This window comes from Numenius arquata, chromosome 3 (genome assembly GCF_964106895.1).
Source record: "Numenius arquata chromosome 3, bNumArq3.hap1.1, whole genome shotgun sequence".
In the NCBI taxonomy this organism is placed as follows: domain Eukaryota; kingdom Metazoa; phylum Chordata; class Aves; order Charadriiformes; family Scolopacidae; genus Numenius; species Numenius arquata.
The window spans coordinates 6092102-6113427 of record NC_133578.1 but is presented as its reverse complement, the minus strand read 5'-3'; the positions used below and the strand labels follow the sequence as shown (position 1 = coordinate 6113427).

The window sequence follows — 21326 nt, the reverse complement described above, 5'->3', positions numbered from 1 at the left end:
CACCTAACAAAAATTTACATATTCACCATGAAGCAAAATAAACAAGAATATTATTAACTTGAAGTTAGCACAATTCTTCATGATACTCTATTGTACACAGTATGAGAGATTTATGGTAATTCTGAAGCTGTTGTTAATGAACCTCTGTCTCCCCCTGCCAAGTGTACAGTTTGAGACCCACAGAAAAATGCAATTAATTATATAAGTCCAAAACTAAGGATGGGCTACCTCGAACACCTGACCTTAAAAAGTATGCTGACAAACTAGGGAGACAAACACAGATGTAAAAGAATTAGAAATGTTGTGATGCTACTGTATTGCCACACTGGAAGGCCAAAGGCAATAGTACTTTGAAGAGCAGGTGCTATGCTTTACAGAAAACTTTCAAAAAATCAGAAATTTACTGTTAAAGTAAGTAACAAAAAAGCAGTGACAAAGGACAAAATTAAATCCAAGTGTGAAAAGCTGCACAAGAGTTACATGACAAAGTGACTGAGAAATAAAAAATCTGATAAAATTCAATACGTGTATAGTAACATACAAGGAAAAAAAAACAATCTCAAGTTACGTTCACAAGGATGAGCACTGAAATAGCATCCACACCTCCAGGATCCTTTTCTGAAGCAACAGATAATATTTATACTTATGAAATGGCTGTCCAACACCCCTCTCATTACAAGAGCCAAGACATGCTGAACAGAATTATCAAGTATTAGGGTCAAAACAAGCAAGACAAGGCCCTCTCTCACACAGTGCATAGTTATGCACAAGAGCCATCGGCCGAAAAAATTGCAGACATCAAGAGTTTGTGCAAGTTCAAAAGTCAACTAGTAAACTTCATGCAAGAAGAATCAGTCAAAGGCTCTAAAGCCTTTGAAGCACAAAGATATCATTTTAGGTTCAACAGTCACTGAATTACAGGTTACTGGAAGCTGACAGGCTGTACTGGAGGAGCTCGGTTGTTATCTCCCCTCAGGTCCACTCTTTCCTGTAGGCACTGATCAGCCATTGTCAAAACCAGGATGCTGAGTTAAGACAAATCTAGAAAAGACTGCTTTTATAATTCGCAAAATAAAAATGGAACTTTCACCAGGCACAAAGGAATTCAATTTAAAGTTCAGAAAGATTGTATATATTTTGCATGATTTATAATACATATACCAATCTTGCTGCTGGTTTTGCAGTCAAAAGAATGTACAGAAGAAGGTTGTGATAAAATCTCAAACTAATAATTTTTTTAAAATCCTCCCAAAATAAAATAGTCAAAACTTTCCTCATATACATCTTAAGCTACATTTCTCTAAAAAGTTTTTTATTTTAAGCAGCTGGAAATCCAGGCCTCAACAGAATACTGTAACAAAACAGTGCTATGAAGTTAAATGTTTTTCATGTTTTAATTACAAAAGAGCCCAGTGGTACCAATATACTTTATATTCAGCAGTTACTATACTGCTTGTCCTGATTTTTAGTCTATAAAAATTCAATCTGCAAAAAGAAAAATAATGCCATGACCATCGTTTGTTTTGTTTTGTTTTTTTTTATTCAAAGTAGTACCCTTGAGAAATGCAGAAAACTGGGGAATGTGTGAGGAATTCACAGCTTTTCTAACTGTTTTCAAGCTGTGATTCTTCCAATGCCTTATATTTACTCCTCTCATCACTATTCTCAGTTGTACACCTCATGGTACCACTTCTTGTGCCTAAAATAGAAGACCTTGTTCTTTGCAGCAAGTGGATTTTTAAAACATAATGGTAGTTGAGAAAATATTCTTCCTAGAAAACCTGTGTTTGCTATGTTAATAGCACTCCTGACACACAGCTTGGATTCTGTGAAGAGAAGTAGGTCTCAAACTCATATTCCTGAGATGTGACATTCTTCTGCTTTAGATCATGATGTCTTCCCCAGTACCCTGTGATTTACTGACAGATGAACCCCTCATCCATATAAATATCTCAGTGTAACTTCACTACCGTAAATTAGCATCTGTCCTAGATTAACTAAAATAACGTTGCTTCAGGCTACAGGAATTTATTTAGCTCTGCTCTACTTTATTTCAACCAAAATAAGTTGCATGAAATATTTTAAAAGCTAATAGCTTTTCACCTACATACGTGACTCACATCTATACGTGCATAGCTGAGACTACAAAGTGTTTGTCCTTCAGAGCTATATACTGACATTTTGCAATGTATATCTACTGTTAATTTTATTTTGAGATTCTAAACTCAAATTCAAAAGAAAAAATTAAGAAGTAATCACATAGTATCACCATTTTGCTCTAGCTCCAATAAAGCAAGGCACTGGAGATTTGTAGAAAAACAAAAGTTGCTTCCATTGAAAGAGAGTAATTTAGAGCAAACCCAGAAGATCAATCATAAACTGGAATGTGGTGTTTTTTACATCATAAAATAAAAGCTGCAATAACACAACTTGATATCTGAAATTCTTGATTCTGGCAAATAACTGCTGAAAATTCTTCTACAGCTTATGCCTTGCCTTGAGGTATCAGTGACTATGGAATACTGACTGGTATCTCCCCAGGCTATAGCTTCGCTCTAAAGATGTTGTCTGGCTCCAGTACAAACAGAAAATAGTTGGTTTTTTCTGATAGCAAGAAATGGCTAATGGGAACTCTACTGCTACTGTGAAAACACCAAATACAGAACACGGATCCTCAAATTCCTAATTTCAGGAAGTAATGATTAATTATAAAATTGCAAACTGCATTACATTAAAAGGGGTGTGCAGAGATGCATATTTACTCCACCCATAAATTAAGATCCTGGGCATACAGACTCTTTTTTTGCAGAAGTCAAAGAGCTTTGTTAGAACAGTACCCTGGCCAAAAACAGGAGGCAGTAAAACCATTACAGAAGAATAGTCACTAGGGTAAACTTAAACATATGTATAACCAATAAAAGGGTAACTCACGTCATTCATTAATCATAACTTGTTCAGTTCTGGATTAAATGCTTTGCTGTTTACAAATAACCCATGAGTTATTGATATAAAAATATTAAAGAGCCTTCAGAGACTTCCCTCCAATGGCAGCTACACATATATAGGAAAGCTATGTTGAAGAGCTCAACTATCTTGAGAAAACTGAGAAAACTGGCATTTCAGCTGTGGTAGAGAGTTTCTGAGCTCTGTTCTCTTTTTCGACCAAAGGTCTAATGTATCACTTTCTTAGAATGGGTTTTGATATTATCAGCAATATCATAATAATGTCTTCCTGTCCTATATTTGGCTTTGGAACTTTAAATTTATTTTAAACATCAATGTAGCTATAGTCGTAGCGAAAAAGTCACTTTATTTAGTTCTTCATTTTACGTGAGGATGCACTGAGAGAACTGATCTCCAAGTATCATTCCAACAGAACAACTGAAGAAGTTTAATCAGGATCATATTCTTCTGCTCAGCATCCTATCATATCCTTTCATTGCTACTTCAGCTAACCACTTCATCCACTTCATATTATTTCATATTGAATTAAGTCAAGCACCTGATGATCAGAGGGATGGAGCACTTCTCCTATGAAGACAGACTGAGAGAGCTGGGGTTGTTCAGCCTGGAGAAGAGAAGGCTCCGGGGAGACCTTATAACAGCCTATCAATACCTGAAGGGAGCCTACAGAAGAGCTGAAGAGGGACTCTTTGTCAGGAAGAGTGGTGACAGGACAAGGGGCAATGGTTTTAAATTGGAAGAGAAGCGATTTAGATTAGATATAAGGAAGAAATTCTTTACAGTGAGGGTGGTGAGGCACTGGAACAGGTTGCCCAGGGAAGTTGTGGATGCCCCATCCCTGGAAGTGTTCAAGGCCAGGCTGGATGGGGCTTTGAGCAACCTGCTCTAGTGAGAGGTGTCCCTGCCCATGGCAGGGGGGCTGGAACTAGATGATCTTTAAGGTCCTTTCCAACTCTAGCCATTCTATGATTCTATGATTCTATGATTCAGAATTCCAGAGACTTCTGGTAAATGACTATGTAACAACAATTTCCAACTATTTCCATTCACATTTATGACTCCCAAGTCAGGGATACAGGGCTTAACATTTCAAAAGTCAGAGAAGGAAGGACTATAAAGCCCAATTAAAATCCTCTTTTTTATGATGGCAGAAGCGGAGATAACTGTTAGGAAGAAGAAGAATATTGCCAGTTGTCAGCACTGTACTATTCATCTTGGATTCACCTATCCTCAACTGGACAGCAGTTGGGGAAAAATGAAGTACGAGGGAAGGCAGGAAGATATATTTGGACCAGTAGCAGATAGTGCTACCAACAGGTAGGTATGAAGATGAAATCCCAGCAAAATAAGACAAGTCCCTATACAATTTGAATTTAATTATTGCTGATGTTATTAGCAACACGCTTCCTTACAATCTATATATTGCCATAACTGAAGCCAGAAAATTTAGAGTAGAAAATAATTTTACACCAGTGAAATAAAATATCTGTATTTATAATCCTCATAATCCTCAAAGTAGTAATAAATACAGTTAGACTCTAGAAAATTACTAGTTGTGCAACTAATGGGCTACTCTGTGATTACTTTCTTGGTCGTCATGAAACTTCACACCTAGGACTACTGAAGACAATATATCAAATTTCTTGACTAAATATTTATCATATGGATGAGAGATTCACTATTCAGTTATAAAATCATTGGAAGGGTCAGCTGAAATTATAGGAAAATCATTAGTCTTTTTACCTGTGTGACAGACATGGTAAATCCATCTCAAGGAGCTAAATTTTAACAGATTTTCAAGATTAATACAGCTTTATCTTTAGTTATTGCAGCTGAAGATTACTAAATACACAACTACTGTTGTGACTATCTAGCTAATAGCAAAGCCTATGCACTTACCATAATTGTACAGCACTGCTCTGCTATAAATAGATGTTATACTACAAAAGCTAGTATAAAATTGAAATGGAAATATGCAGACATGAAGAGGTAACCTTTATACAGATGAAAACGGGAAGTAAAATGGGAAGCTATACAAAATAATGTATCGAGAAATAATTGAAGAATTTCCTATGATTTAATTAATGCATATACTGTGTACTTCCTTTCGATTTTGATTGTTATTGACACCAAAACTAAGTTTTGGTACTTCTTGAAGTTTTAAACTCCAAACGCATATCTCCAGGAGGCTGAGTTCATTCTCCTGTGAAAGACATACTGTAATTTGAAACTGAAAACTGTAAACGTTATTTTAAGATAAAAGCTGTTGAATGAATAGGATACACTTTGGAAAAGCGTCAGTTTACAAACAACACCCAGTTGGGGCTATTTACTCTGCAGTCCTAAGAGTGAACAAGAAGACTAAGAAGTAAATAGAGACGGAGAAGTCAAGGAGGACCATGAAGATGCTCAGAGGGCTGGAGCCCCTCTGCTGTGAGGACAGGCTGAGAGAGTTGGGGTTGTTCAGCCTGGAGAAGAGAAGGCTCCAGGGGGACCTTAGAACCCCTTCCAGTACCTAAAGGGGGCCTACATGAGAGATGGCAAGGGATTTGATCAGGGAGTGGAGTGATAGTACGAGGGGTTATGGCTTTAAACTGAAAGAGGGGAGATTTAGATGAGATCTCAGGAATAAATTCTTTGCTGTGAGGGTGGTGAGACACTGGAACAGGTTGCCCAGGGAAGTTGTGGATGCCCCATCCCTGAAGGTGTTCAAGACCAGGTTGGACGGGGCTTTGAGCAACATGGTCTAGTGGGAGGTGTCCCTGGCTAGGGCAGGCAGGTTGTAACTATTGAAGGTCTTTAAGTTCTCTCTTCCAACACAAACCATTCTATGATTCAATGTGAAAGAGTAAATTAAGGCAAATTATAGCACAAAGTGTATATTTACACCTAAGAATTGTATACACAGTTTATTTCACAGATAAATTCATCTTCCTCCGAAGAGAACCAAGACAGCTAACACTGTTATATGTTTACTTTTGTCAGACTAGTTACTTCAGTTAAAAAAAACCCAAAACATTAAGTTGGAAGCCTTTTAAATAAATGTGGTCCAGTACTATATCTGTAACAGATCAAGAACAAGAGACCGAACGGGCAATATTCACAGACACTGATTCCAGGAAGCTTCTGTTTTGAATAAAAATCCTGTTACCACCCAAGGAACACTAGTGCTGAATACGACATTTAGATCAGAATTGTCAGTTCAAGGCAAATTCACATACAGATATTTGTACGTAAAAAGAATACTTTTTTTTTTCCCTTTGGAGGAATAATAATTAATTATTCTATAAATGGTCACCTTGTGGTTGACGACTTGGATGATATATCTGAAGATCAAAAGGCTGAGCACTTGTTTTTTGTATTACACTGACATTTTGGCCGGTCCATTTATTGGCTTTTGCAAGCGTGTTGGTCCGCCAATCTGTCCAATACACTTCACTCCCATACAAAGAAACAGCAAAAGGGTGAGAGAGATATTCGTGACCCCGTATAATCTCTATCATGTTGGTTCCATCGTATAATGCAGAATATATGGCATCCGACCTGCAAGATAACCCCAAATTTAACATTAAATAAAAGTAAAATTAAAATCACACAAACATCATGACATTGATGCAAAACGTATAAAAATGTTACTCTTACATACTGGTAAGATCCAAGAATGTTTAGAGCGCAGTCATTAACTTCAAAGATGATTTAGTTCACGTTATTAATTCAACTAGGGATACAAAATACTGGTTTTGTTCTTTACTTTTTTTAAGTTCAAATTTACCTCCATGCTGTGAAAATACAGCATGAAAATTAGTTTCCATTTCAGATGAACTTATGGAAAAAAATAATGAAATAGCTTGGGTCTTCTATGTGTAAGTGTCAGGGAGGACAAATGGGCGACTGCTCTCTAGGGCACAGGGAGCCAGAAGCCATGGATGATACCACAGCTGGTAGGGCAGAAGCTTCACTGTCCAGGCCCACATCCCACTGCCCCCAAGCAAGGCCAGCAGCACAGGCCCCAGGGTTGGCAGCCAGGTTCAACCAAGAGCCCTAATCACCAGAAAAGTTGTAGTGATGAGATGGGGTCAGGCCAGGAAGCCACCCTGTGGGTTGCAGTCTGGACCAACAGGGCCCTTTTGCCCAGCAGTGCTGTAGCTGGGCTGGAGACTGGCACTCCACTGGTGTCAGGCAGGCAGGGACTGAGCTCCAGGGCTGAGCTGAAACGGGCTGCTGGGCCCATGGGCAGGGTGTGTGAAGGGAGGTTCCTGAGAAACCTGGTCAGGGCCATTACAGTCCGCTGGTACACAACATGAAGAAATTATATACAATAGTAGTGGAATTAAAGAGATGTACATACCGTACATTTGCACACAAGACTCCTTACGTATGTGATGTACATAACTACATTCCTCTTACAATGTGGTTCACATTTCTGTATGTAAGAATAAGGATTTATAAACAGATAAGAAGAATATTGTTATCACTTTACCTGGCATCTGTCCATACTATTCTTTTTTCAAAGTGATCTACAGTAAGGCCATTAGGCCACGCTCCAGTATCCATGTCTTTGTATATGATCTTTCTTTCTGCTCCACTCATGGAAGCGGATTCGATGCGAGGAAAATTTGCATCCCAGTCCGTCCAAAACAGAATTCTGGTAAGAGGAAAGGGAAAACAAAAGAGATATAAGAAAGTATTAAAGTACACAGAATAATTGCAAATGGTTCAATAAGACATAGTCGGCAAAAAACATCAAACCTTCACATGTTTTAAATGAAAGGAACAAACAGATGAATTTGGTCAAGAATATAAATTCCTTGAGGTAATAGGGTAACATAGAGGTAATATTTCATTATTAGTGTTAGAGCAATCACGAAACTCAAGAAGTTTTTTAACAACTAGAAATTTAATAGCACTCCCTTTTTCATGTTCGTTAATACAAGTAACATGCTTGTCTTGTCTTCCTTATATAATTAGCAGCCCAGCTCATTACAAAAAATTATAATGAGAGCCTTTAAAGCAATCCACAGATCAGGAGGACTGGGAGAGGAGAAACGGGAAGAAAGGCGATTTGAGGTAGCAGGGACTAAGGAACACGGTAAACTAGAGATTTCCTTTTAATATTAAGAGTGTTCCAATGAAGACCGCTACATTCTGGTATTTCACTAATGAATTTTATACAGATTAGTCTTTCTAAGAAAACTGAAAGGCTGTTTTGTATGGTAGGCTCTCTCAGTTATGTACTATCTCCGATCTGTTTTCCAATAAGGAGAGTTTTCACCTATACAACCAAAGAAGTTTCCTGTTAAGTAACAGAAGCGGTGTCACCAAGAGGCTAAAATACTCTGTTCTTAGCTTGTTTTCAACAAGAGGGTTTTTTTTATTATTATTTTTTAAAGGAAAAGAATACTTTTGACATGAAAACTTTTAATTAGTTGTAAAGAGCTAATTGCAGAGAGTCAGACTGTAATGAAACTTTTGGTAAGTAACATCAGACAGCTTCAGTCCTGAACGTAGACATTCTGTACATCTAATGAGGCTTCTCCGTGTAGTATCTGGGAAAAAAAGACTAGAAGATACATTTAAATAATAAGGGATAAGGGTATAAAAAGGCCTATCTTCATACTGAATTCCATTTCTCTCTCCCTGGATGAAGGTCTCTGCTCCATGTGTGCTGTGTGTACAGACAGCTGTGGCCAGTGGCTGGAGCCAGATAACAAGTCCCAGGGCCCATACCTCCGGGGTGGCAGCCACTGGAGCGAGTGAGGGTGTTCATGTCAGCGTGAGATCACCGGCAAAGGCAAAGCCAGACTAACTGCTGGGGGGGTTAAGCAGCTTGGCATCCAGATGTACATGTGTGTCTCCGGGAGCAAGGCACCTTGGGGAGTTGGCTTCTAGAAGGATCAGGGGGCTTCAGGCCAACTGGCAGAAAGACCATGAGGTCTGGGACCTGGCTGAGAGACATTTACACGTGTGTGTAAGCATGGCAGCTAGGACAGGGAGGATCCAGAGCCAGCTGCTGGGTAGGACTGGGTGCCTACACCCAGCTACGGCAGTGTGCATGGTGGGATCCTCACCAGCAGCTGGCCTGGGGCTGCAGCCTGGGGGGCTCATACATCCTGGAGCCAGCAGTCGGGCAGCCCAGCGATCCCAGGGCCAGCCACTGGGTAAGTTGGGTGTCAAAATCCAGCTACTGGAGGAATCCACATTATATACATAAATATTTCCCAGTAAAAGACCTTTATCCTTAACAGCCAGAGAGGTTAACAGGATAAGACCATTGGTGCTGTTTGTTTGTGTTGATGCTGAGAGTTTCTGCCCGTGCAGGCCTTTATGACCAGTCGTGTATATGTACATATGTTTATGCAAGTTGTAACATGCATCTGTGTGCGTGCAGACTGGGAATACAGCCTCACTGCAGGTTGGAATCACGGGCATGGAGCTATGGCAGCCTCACCATCTACTTTGAATCATCAGTGTTTGTTTATTCATATTTATTTGTGAAAAGACGGAAGAGCTGTTCCCATCTGTGTTCAAAGATTTTACTCTTTCCTCACTTCTAACAAAACGTAGCACACAATTGCTTCCAGCTTTTCAAAAAGCAGATTAAGCCTTCAGTTTCAGGAAGAGTGGCGATCTGATTATTTTTCTTTCCCCTCCCAACCATTTAATTTGAAGAGTTTATCTGCCAATTCTTCTGCCAACAGGACGCCTCTTTTTAAAGATCTCTATAGATAAGTGATGCACTCTGTAAATAAGCTTTCTAGCACCTGAATTGGGAGGGCAGGGTCCTTACTCATTAGAATCATAGAATCATCCAGGTTGGAAGAGACCCTTGGGATCGAGTCCAACCACCTACCCTACTCTACAAAGTTCTCCCCTACACCATATCCCCCAACACCACATCTAAACGTCTCTTAAACACATCCAGGGATGGTGACTCAACCACCTCCCTGGGCAGCCTATTCCAATGCCCGACCACTCTTTCTGTGAAAAATTCTTTCCTAATGTTCAGTCTAAACCTACCCTGCTGGAGCTTGAAGCCATTCCCTCTCGTATGTCATTAATTACCTGTGAGAAGAGACCAGCACCAACCTCTCTACAGTGTCCTTTCAAGCAGTTGTAGAGAGTGATGAGGTCTCCCCTCAGCCTCCTCTTCCTCATACTAAACAGTCCCAGCTCCTTCAACCGCTCTTCATATGATTTGTTTTCCAGGCCCTTCACCAGCTTCGTTGCCCTCCTCTGCACCCGCTCCAGCACCTCCATATCTCTCTTGGATTGAGGTGCCCAAAACTGGACACAATACTCGAGGTGTGGCCTCACCAGTGCTGAGTACAGGGGCACAATCACCTCCCTACTTGTGCTGGTCACGCTGTTTCTAATACAAGCCAGGATGCCGTTGGCTTTCTTGGCCACCTGGGCACACTGCCGGCTCATATTCAGCCGCTTGTCAATTAGAACCCCCAGGTCTCTTTCTTCCAGGCAGCTTTCCAGCCACACTTCCCCAAGCCTGTAGCAATGCACGGGGTTGTTGTGGCCCAAATGCATGCATTAAAGCATGTACTTCCTAATTCAGAATTTTAGGTCCCAGAGGGACCTCAGTTCTCAGAATCTGGGACCTTTACCCGCTTTTATTTTTATGTCCACAGCAGTGTTTCTGAAATAAGTATTCAGTGAAGACACATGTTAGACCATAGCAGGTTCTTAAAGAAAATTAAATTTGCTGATTATGCAAACTCATTGTAATGTATACTATTTTTTGGAGACATTTAATTTGTTGTTTTGTTGCAGTTTTTTATTCCCTGAAACAATAATAATTATGAGAAGAGGATGTAGCTATTGACCATTATGTTGTGGTCACTCTAAAAGGATCTGGCTACACACAATATTGGGTAATGAGGTTTCTGTAATGAGTTTGCCATTTCATGTAGCTTCAAAACACTGCTCTAACTCCAAGAATCATAATTTTTATATTTTGATACAGAATCAGAACCTACACTTAGCTCTACAGGGAGTTAAGGGTTCCATGATGTTTTTCTTCCTCTTCCACTACTTAAGTCTATTGAGATAAATTTTACTATAAAATGGCATGTATGGGTCTTTTGCTCTGCCAAAAAAATGAGAGGCTAATTTTTAAAGGAAGCAAAAATTTCCTAAGCAAAGTTTTAAAAATTATACTTTATGGGAAAACAGTTTTTATTGTGTTAGCATATTGCCAAAATCAGGCAGTATTTTAATTTAAGCATACTTTTTAAAAAAAAAAAGTTAAAATCAAATTAGGAGCTATAACTTACAGCAAGAAAGGAAACAAAATAATCTCACGCTTAAATGTGTACCTTTAAAACACTTTGCAACACAAAAAAGTAATATTTTTCTAATTACCCATATCTGGGATCCAATGCAATAGCCCTCGGATGTTCCATAGCTCCTGCTATTAACGTTGTTCTCAAAGTGCCATCTAGTTTTGCTACTTCAATTTGGTCCAAATTGCTGTCTATCCAGTATATGTTTCCTGCAATCCAATCTACAGTAAGGCCTTCAGGTGTGGCCAGGCCATGTTGTACTACAACCTCAATGGCACTAACACCTTTAAAAAAAAAAGAAAGGGAGTGGGGAGAGAGAGAGAGAGAGTATTAAAGAACTAATAGAGTCTGATACTGTGAACATGGACATACAAGTCTATCATATATTCTTGGAGTGAATTCTTGATTAATCTGATGGATGACAATACTTTGTTCCACATGACGTTTTTTCTTTACAAATGCAACAGACTGCTGTAAGTAAGTACACTTTTGGCAATATACAAATAAAATTCATTCGACAGCAATAGAAATTTTTATTTCTTTGATGCTTTAGTAAGGAAAGCTCTGAAACTTTCAATAAAGGTCAAGGATCACATACGGTGTAAGACAGGAGATGTGCATGTGCCCTATTACCAGGGACCCCTTTTGCAGAAGCGGTGAAGGATGTGCTCATGCTTCACCTCCCAGGGACTAGACGTACTAGACAAAACTCATGCAGCTCTAGTTCAGTTCTTTCTCAATCAGAAAAAGAGAAAACTGAAAGATCGCGACGAAGACAGAAATGGCAGGGAGAACCCTGTTTGGGCTACACATTCTTAAAAGCTCTACAATAAATCGCCTTACTTTGTTCCTTCGCATTCACATGCGCAATTCATACTGTCAGTTTAAAAACAGCTGTTCCCTCCAGACCATCTGGAGGATCTCAAAATTTTTCACACAAAGGGCAACTTCAGAAGCATTGTGTTAGCCCTCAGGACTTCCAGGAAGGCACAGTATTTTTTGCATTTGCAAGTTAGTTCTTGACAGCTGCAAGACCGAGGGAGCAAGTTATTATTGTTTTTTTTAATCCAACACAGAAGTCAATTGGGTTCTGTGTGTTTATAATACAGCACAACAACAACAGGCTACCTTACTGGTTTCATACAAACATCACAATCATTAATGAAAAGTAGCAAGACTTTGGCTGTCTTTACATACTTAGCAGCGTAGGATATTTCTTTCCTGGTCTGGATCTGTGGATATAAAAATATCCACAAATACCATCTACTAAGGAGAAGAAAAAACCCCAGAAAACAAAAAAACCACGTCGGAGGACATACGACATGCATATATGAACTTTTACAACAGCAAGTTAAACACGGTTATGCCTGTTAGCTCATGCAGGAATGAAAGCATCTGAATATACACTTCAGCAAAGAACGTTTTATAGAAACACTTTCATATATATTATGAGATTATATTGAGTTATAGCTCACATCAGGGCAAAGAACAAGTCTTTCTGAATGCTATAGAGTTTTGAAACAAAATCTTTCACCTAGTGAGAGCAGATAATTTATCAGACATCTTATAAATTCTTATACTTTTTTAATAAGGTGAAGGTAAATTACAAGAAATGAAAACAGTCAATACTGCACTCATTGGACCAGGAAGAAATATCAGCCCTTTTCATTCACTATTTTCTTCCCCCTATAGACTGTTGCAAAAGGAAACTTTTATGGCAAAAGGTCTACATGAAGCACAACCTAGACATAGACATTTTTAAAGGCAGAATGCCATCATAAATTCCATTTCTGTGAATGGCAGCTCAGGTACAACACCCTGTAATGGCAGTTGTTCTTACTGTTAAGAAATTAGAAGTTAAATTCATACCTCCAGTGTCAGAGAGTTTCCCTCTGTAAATTTTGTCCTCTACCACATCAGTCCAGTACAGTAAACTCTGACTGAAATGAAAATCAAGTGCTATTGTATTCCTTAAACCAGGAACTAAGAGGCTGTAGTCACGTTTGTGAAGGTCAATTTTTCTGATCTCATGTCGAATAGAAAAAATTATGAAAGCCTCAAATGGATCTGGAAACAGAAGATTATACATTTCAAAAGAATAGTAAATAAGATATTGTTACATATTGATATAAATGACAAGTGGAATAAGAACAACAGAATACTTTATCAGGAGAAACAGATGATTAAAACAACTCATCTTCTGATAAGGAGTCTTTCAGATACATTCTTAGTCCCACAGACTTTTCACTTCTCCCTTCTAGCATTATCTTTGATCGCAACTAGAGATATTAAACATTAAATTCTGGAATATCAAACTCAACTACTGAACTGTGTTTTGTAGCTCTACCCCATGGAGTCCATAATTAGAGCTTTAAAAAGTCATGTTATCAAAATCAGAATCTGTTTTCTCAAAAGTTTCAGAAAAAAATTAATCAAATTATACATTGTTTCAAATGCCAGTTAGTTGAAACAATTTACTAAAAAAATATATATATACACAAAAGGTACATTATATATATTATATAAATATAATGTAGTTTGTGTTTTCAATTAAATTGCTTTAAAAAAAACCCTGACCTTAAACAACCAAGCAAGGAAATGAACACTTTATATGCTTATTGATACAACCCATCACAACTACCACTAAAATTCTCTTTCCTTTGCTATTCAATTAATGCTAGATCATTTGTGCCTGTGAGCTCATACCAAATTATATATAAATATCTGTAAATACTCTCTGAATAGGTCAACCATCCTATATAATTGATTTTTTTATTATCATTCTTACATATTTTAGATTACGAAAAGTTTTACAAACAAGTAGCTGTGTTAACAAAGACAAAATAAAGCTGTTAAGACAAAAACTGGATTCTATAAACCGTTGAATCAACTTGGTATATCCACTTTAATAAAGAGAGTTTTTCACATTAATCCATCTCCCCTCTCCCCCCAGTTCCTTTTCCTAGAGTGAAACACAAATTATATTGGGGTTTTGTTTTCTATACAATTAAACCTCCATTTTATATAAAGAGAGATTATCAGCAGTTTGTAGCAATAGGCAATATTGCATTGTTCTTCTAAAATATTCAAAGAAAATGTCACACAATTTATCACCAAATAGAAAGATACTTATAGACCTCTTTTTGAAAAGTTTAATTTCACATTCTTCTGCTGATAACCATTGCACATTCAGATTAAATTATCTATGATGATTTATGTTAATCAGGTACCTCAGCAGAGCTATGTTTCTGCTCTTGAGGTACTTGTTCATAATCTTTGCTTGGACTTTCCAAATGATTCTCCAATTTGTTAAAGCAATGAATAACTTTCTGCAAAGCCAATTTTTCAAAGCTCTGCAGTAGTTAAATAATTTAATGAAGAACAGGATCACTGACATTAGTAGCTATTTCACAAGTACCAATTATCTGAACCTGAGAAACACTTTAATGGCACTTCCCAATTTCTGATGAATTTGCAGCTATTGTGCAGGAGACCCCAGACTACTGACATACTGTTTTTTAGGTAATGCCAGTGCATCAGAACATACTTGATGGACATAACCAGTAGCTTCTTTTGTGTGTCTCAGTGATTAGCACCACAGTGGAAAACCAAAACTTAATAAATCTGTGCTACATTGGAAGGGATTTTTTCATTCAAAGTAGAGGAAGTCTAGCTTAAGCTACATAACTTACAACGCAAATTATCAAGTACACTGATGAAAAGGACTAGAGTCCAATGGGATCTTGACAAATTTAAGGTATAATACTTATGAAATGCAAATTAACAATAAGAAACAGATAAGAAAATGTGTGTAGGCAAAGTAATACCATTTCCTTTATTTGGACATTTTAGATTAAATGAGCAAGTTATATGCTGCTTAGGTTTTTTTCCCCCCTCTTTCTCACCCTTCCTATAACAATGCAAAGGTGTAAATTCGGATCCTTGGTTACTGTGGCTGATACACAGTCAAGTCACAGATGTGATACTACATAAAACAAAACAATGATTGATAATGCGACAAACAAGACAATGCATTGCAGTGCAAAATTTCTCTGGAAAGAATTCAGAAAGCAGAAAGCAAGCAGTTTTACACAGGTTCCTCTATGATAAGGCTATTTAAATATAGCCAAACGGATAGCAGTAATTATTGCCTGGCTGCTGAGTTGTGAGCCAGCATCCAGCCACCACTCTGCTTTACCTAAGCAATCGATCACCGTAGCCCGGGTGACTGCAGTCTAGAATTGTATTATTGTATGTGTATTAAGGACCACGTTTCAAGGATAATAAGCTGCATAAAATTGAGTATACAACTGACGGGATACCAGATCTGTCGAAAAGAACCTAGAAAATTAGATCATGGCACTGTAAATAAGGTCAACTCAAGGTTTGCACTTGAAATAAATATGACATAACCCTTTCACTCCCTCCCCCTAAGCTCTGGTGAAGGCAGTCTACAATACTGTACCCTGCTCTGAGCACAGGATGCAAACCGACTACAGGAATGCAAAAAGAAATCAGCAAGAGTTGTAAGAGATCTAGAAAGTATGGCCTGCAAGGAAAGAATGAACAAACTGGAATTGCTCAGTTTAAAAAACAACAGGATAAGATGATGAGTGGAAGCACATGAAATTCTCCAAAGACATAAAAGGCTGATGAGTTGAAAATGGGAAAACCCTGGTTTTGTATATAAATAACAAGTAGGCCAAGGATTACAGGCTTAAACTGGAGCAGGAAGAAGCAGAAAGACTAGAAAAAAAATGTTTTAGGAAAATGAGGCACTAAAACACCTCACCCCTGCAAAACTTCATCACTGAAGGTGTCTTGAAGGTCTTTGGAGTCAGATAAACAACAGCAGTATTAGATAGCTTTTGATCTTCCTTCTAACCTTATCATTCAATGACTGTATAAAATGAGCTATATTATAGTGAATTAGAATTTTCAGACTGAACTGAATCGATTTTATTTAGGGTTATGCTTCCATCACCCTATAAAACAACAAAAAAATGATGTTATTTTCCCACTTGATTCCTCTTCTGGAAATTGAGTGCAAATAGTTTTTATTTTACCAATTGATTATTTTCATAAAATCTCACCTTAACTCGGTTCAATGTAATGGTTATTGATTCCATTCTTTAAAACTTTTTTAAAAGAAAAGTAATGGTTAAGAATTTATTAGAGAAAAATCATACATTTCTGTACCTTCTGATTTCATGACTGCACCAAGCTTTTTTGCTATACAGGTAGAGGTATAAAGTGTATGACACAAACATAAAGCATGAACCGCTTTAACAGTTTTAAGAAAAAATTCTGATAGAATTTTAAATTAGAACCACAGGAAAAGGTGAAGCATTATTTTTTCTATACAGTCTTCTTGAGCGTGTTGTTTAGGCAGTTTTTTTTCTCTCAGGAAAAATGCTAACGGAAGCTTCCTGTAACAACAGTAACACAGCAAGCAACCTACACTCGGCTTTTATGAAATTTACCTCAAAGGAAAATGATAATTTTATAAGGAGTCTTGAAAAAAAAAAATCATGAAAAGTTTGACATTGCTTAGAGAGGATTGGACCACCCCAAACCCAAGTTAGTATTGAAAGTTATCTGGAAATTATATAAAATTGAATTTAAACCCAGCTAAAACAGATCAAACATATAAACACACCATCTTCTTTTCCAAATATATGTATCTAGTCATATGACAGAGTTCCCACAGCTTAGAAAACATTGACAGTCATTGTTAACTAAATCTATACTAAGCTAAGTGTTTCTGAGTTCATCTAACTTTTACTAAATTCCGAAAGGCTGAACATAAATGTGAAATTTAAATACATTTCAATAACATATTTTTTTCCTGTATGCTTATTATAATTTAAAAGAGTTCAAGTGCAATATATCAGCACAACTTAGTTTGAACTGTGTTCCAAGAGAAACTAAGAAGAAGAGTATGAAAATATGTAATTTATATTGACTTTCTATCTGAATAAGGGAGCTCTGTAGTATACTTTTAGTTCAATCAATATGAATTTAAATGTGAATGAAACACTTTGTCTTTGGGAAGTCAGTAATGTAACGGTACATATGCCAGAACAGCAATAGGCAAACGATGAAAACAAGAGAGATATGGAAAGCAAAGAAACTCTGAAGGAGAAAAACACTACAATTAAAACCCTCAAGAAATGAAGGAAACATAAGCAGAAATAAGGGAAAACATGCAACACCAAGAAAAAGACACTGAAAGAAACATTGAAAGAGAAACTATAAAGAATTGCTCAATTCAAGCAATTTATTTCTATATACTTCTTATTCCATAACTTATTATATTTCTCATTAGATTCCTCTGACAAACACATTATTTGATTCTGATATGCCATCCAAAATAAAAACAAAAATCACATACATTACTGCATCTTCAGTATTCATATTCCCATTACATTTCTGATGGACACTCAAGTAAATGTTTTTAGAATATTTTGAAAAAGTGCTGCATACTAATTTTACCGGGTATTTCTGTGTGCTACTGAAATGTTTAACCGATACAGGAAAATGCTATTTTAGATAGCAAAAAAATCTATGGAAGGGCAAGGTAATCATTTTCCTCTAATTTTTTTCCCCTAGAAAAATGATTATTAGTTACTGCTCTAATATAATACACATCTACTCCAGGTTCAAGGCATTTTAAATCACTATGGCTCTTCTAAGAATTACTTAATAGCAACTGGTCTTATTGAAGAAGTAGTTTGGCATTTGGGCAACTGTTTTTCTTCGCCCGATCTCTTTGAACTCTACTTGTAATAGTACTTGAAAGCTTTTTTCTTTATTTTATGTTCATTTAAGAACCCATGCACAGAGACGTAAATGGTATGGACATTTTGAAGCTAACAGATTCACAAATGAGACCAAAATTGTGCTCACTTTACTAAAATGCTGTTCACGCAGTCAACAACTAAAGTATCAGAGGATCTGTCCTTCAGAGTATTTATCATTCCTTTCAAATAAAATAAACTGAAAGGGGCCAAGATTATTAGTGACTCTAAAAGCATTCATCATATTTAATATGGAATAATTTTGTAGCAGCTTTGATGGCATTAGGATATAATCTTTACAGATAGTAAAGAAAGGTATCATTCTTTCTTTGTATTTGCTGACAGCACCGGTCTCAGACCATATATTTAATATTACACTCTTTGTGAAAGTCTGTAAAAATCAACGTATAACTTCACATTCTCACCAACATCTGTAAAAATTAAGCAGAAATATCTCATGGGCTTAAGAAAACCTGAGAAACTGTAGTCTCACTTTCCTTACTTTTCAGCACAAATGTCTATATTTCTCTTTGGGGTTTTGTCCCTTAGCTTCCAAATACAGGTCTTTTCTATTTGCTTTAGTTAAAGTTCGTTTCAAGCTTTCCTCCACTAACACTGTCTTAAATGATTTTAATCCTCTCATTTCCGTAACCCAGTAAGAATGCACTTTTTGAATTATTGGAAATGTCTATAATAAAACAAATTAGATTGATCAAAAGTCAATGAGAATAAGACTAAATCAGTGTCATAAAATAAGAAATTTAGCAGCAATAAAATAAGGTTCAGGTATACAGAACCACAGTAATATGCCAGTGAAGCATGATTTGAGAGCCTCTTATCAGCATAACTCAGTAACATCTGAACAACATGCATTCCTGATCTCATGCTGTAGCAGTAACTATTTACCTACAGTAGTAACAATTATGGAAATACAAAGACTCTATTTGGAGATCATTCTGGAAATTATAACAGTTATTCCAGCCTGATGAATTTAAACCACATTCTTAATGAACCAAAAAAACCCCAAAACAAACAGCTCAAAGGCAAGATGTGTAATTTAAGAGAACATCCGTGACAAAACTAAATTTTAATTATTCATTGTTTTTTTAAAAAGAAACATTCTTCTTATTACATGTTGGCCATAAGTAAATTATGGGCTTCATTACTACTGTAACAAAGTTCTAAAATGTTTCGTAAATTAGCTCAAACATTGTCAAAGCAGAAGTATTAGAATTTGCTTTTTTTGAAATATGGACCATTAAAAAGTTGACTATTAACTACTAAATTATTTCAGGTGTGTAGCAATAGGAAACCTGGGCTTTTATTTCTAGCTTACTAATCATGCTTTAGTACATATCGATAACGAGTAATGAGGGGAATGCATTCCCCTCTCCTATTTTGGCTTCTGTTGGTTTTCTTCTTGATTAGTGAGCTGAACAGGCTTAGTGATGTCAAAAACAAACAAGTACCGGAATGTTGTAGGTGAAAAAATAGCGTTCACAATTTAAGCTAACAGGCAGTAGATAATTGACTCTATGTGTGCATGCACGTTCAAAATTAAACTTCTGAACCCTCAAATAAAACTGATCAATATCATGACATCACAGATTTATCCGTTTCTTTAAAGCACATAGAGAATCCCTCCCTCATATTCCATAAATATATATATACACACGCACGTTCATATGTCTTCCCCACATATTAAATATACATGAAAAACTGTATAAATCTTCAAACAACTTAGACATTATTTGGTATTAACATTCTTAGAAAGTCTTATAAGCAAGGAACTAACATTGCAATACCCTTTCATCCTGTATCAAGAATAGAGACAGTTTTAATGAGTTCTTCAGATCGCTATCAGCCCCACATTTGGATAACCCAAGCCTGTATTTCTTATGAAAAAAAGAGTAAATAACCTCTCACTAAATGGACATAACAGCTATTAACATCTGGAATACTGCAAATAGACAGAATTTCAACTTACCAGTACTAACACAATTTTCTCCATCCTTACTGAGCTTCCAGCCTTCATAACATGAGCACTTGACAGTATTTTTATGCTGTTCACATACTTGACTACACTTAAGGTGCTTGGTACAGTAATCCATAATCTCACAAGTTTTGTTGTCTACACTAAGACTGAATCCTGCAGGGCAGGAGCATACAATTCTTCCTCCGGGAACCACAGAACACTGATGGCTACATCCACCATTGTTGAGTGAACATTCATCTGAAATAACATGGGAAAAACCAAACATTAAGGTCTGCAAGAGCTGTCAGTTGTATTGTATATTCTTAAAGTCACCAGGTCAACTAAAAATGGATAAAAGGCCTCTAACGAAATGCAAACTGAATTTGAAATTTGTTAAACAGCTTTCTATGTTCCTTTTTAAAATTACCTAATTTTTAAGTATCCAGCATGGTAGCTTTATTAAAACCTTTCACGATTTTAGCATGGCAGATGTGTTCAGACTTTCATGCACAGTAGTTCATTCATTAATAATTAAACAGTGTCCATACAGCACTGATGCACAGAGAAATAAGCGTATTTTCCCAAATACTTCCCTTGTTTCCAGCCACTTGAACTTTCAGGGAGAAGGCATCAACTCTTAGTCCTACATGTCTTTATCACAAGCAATTTGTCAAAGAAACATGTACAAATAAGTAGTAAATATCAGGATTTCTTTCTCCTCCTTTTAGAAAACAGCTACAAGAGAACACCACTTCTGTATTCTCTGTGTCAATGCTCTCACATTATATTCTGCAGGTAACTGATGATTTGCAAAGCTATGCTAAATGAATTGAAGGTGATTTGTGAAACCTTTAAAGCATATGCGTTAAAAGCATGATAATCATGCCTGTGAGAAATTCTGTGACCTCTGGAGCAAAAAAGCTTGGAACTACTCCTTACCTCATAGTACTACTGATATCCAGGGAATCAATGGGAGGGCCAAACTGGTCCATTGTTGCACTGGAAACTAGGTTTCACTTTTTATTTTTTTAATCTCTCTGTGCCTTTAGTTATTTCGTTTGATTCTGAGTCATCTCTGAAAGCCTTGCTCACTTGTAATTCTTATTTATATATCTTATATAATTTATATTATTTATCTTATTATATTTTATTGTAAAAATACAACAGTTTCCTATAGAAGAATTATTTCCTTCCCATCCCCAAAAAATAATCTAACAGCTCAGATTTCAAGTTTGTTTTTTTGTGGCTTTTTTTATCTTGACAAAAAAGAACGAAGCTCCTTAATGTGTTTAA

The 21326-nt window shown here is 36.8% G+C and overlaps 1 protein-coding gene across 1 annotated transcript in view; it reads right to left on the bottom strand.

Annotated features, from left to right (window-relative positions):
* Positions 1-21326, bottom strand: part of LRP1B (LDL receptor related protein 1B) — a 575621-nt gene that overhangs the window by 223365 nt on the left and 330930 nt on the right. Inside the window, exons 23-27 of the mRNA XM_074145610.1 lie at positions 20046-20291; positions 13128-13325; positions 11338-11542; positions 7445-7609; positions 6263-6507 (exon numbers count right to left, since the gene is read on the bottom strand). Of these exons, the coding sequence (XP_074001711.1) occupies positions 6263-6507; positions 7445-7609; positions 11338-11542; positions 13128-13325; positions 20046-20291 (1059 nt within the window). The remainder of the gene's footprint in view (positions 1-6262; positions 6508-7444; positions 7610-11337; positions 11543-13127; positions 13326-20045; positions 20292-21326) is intronic.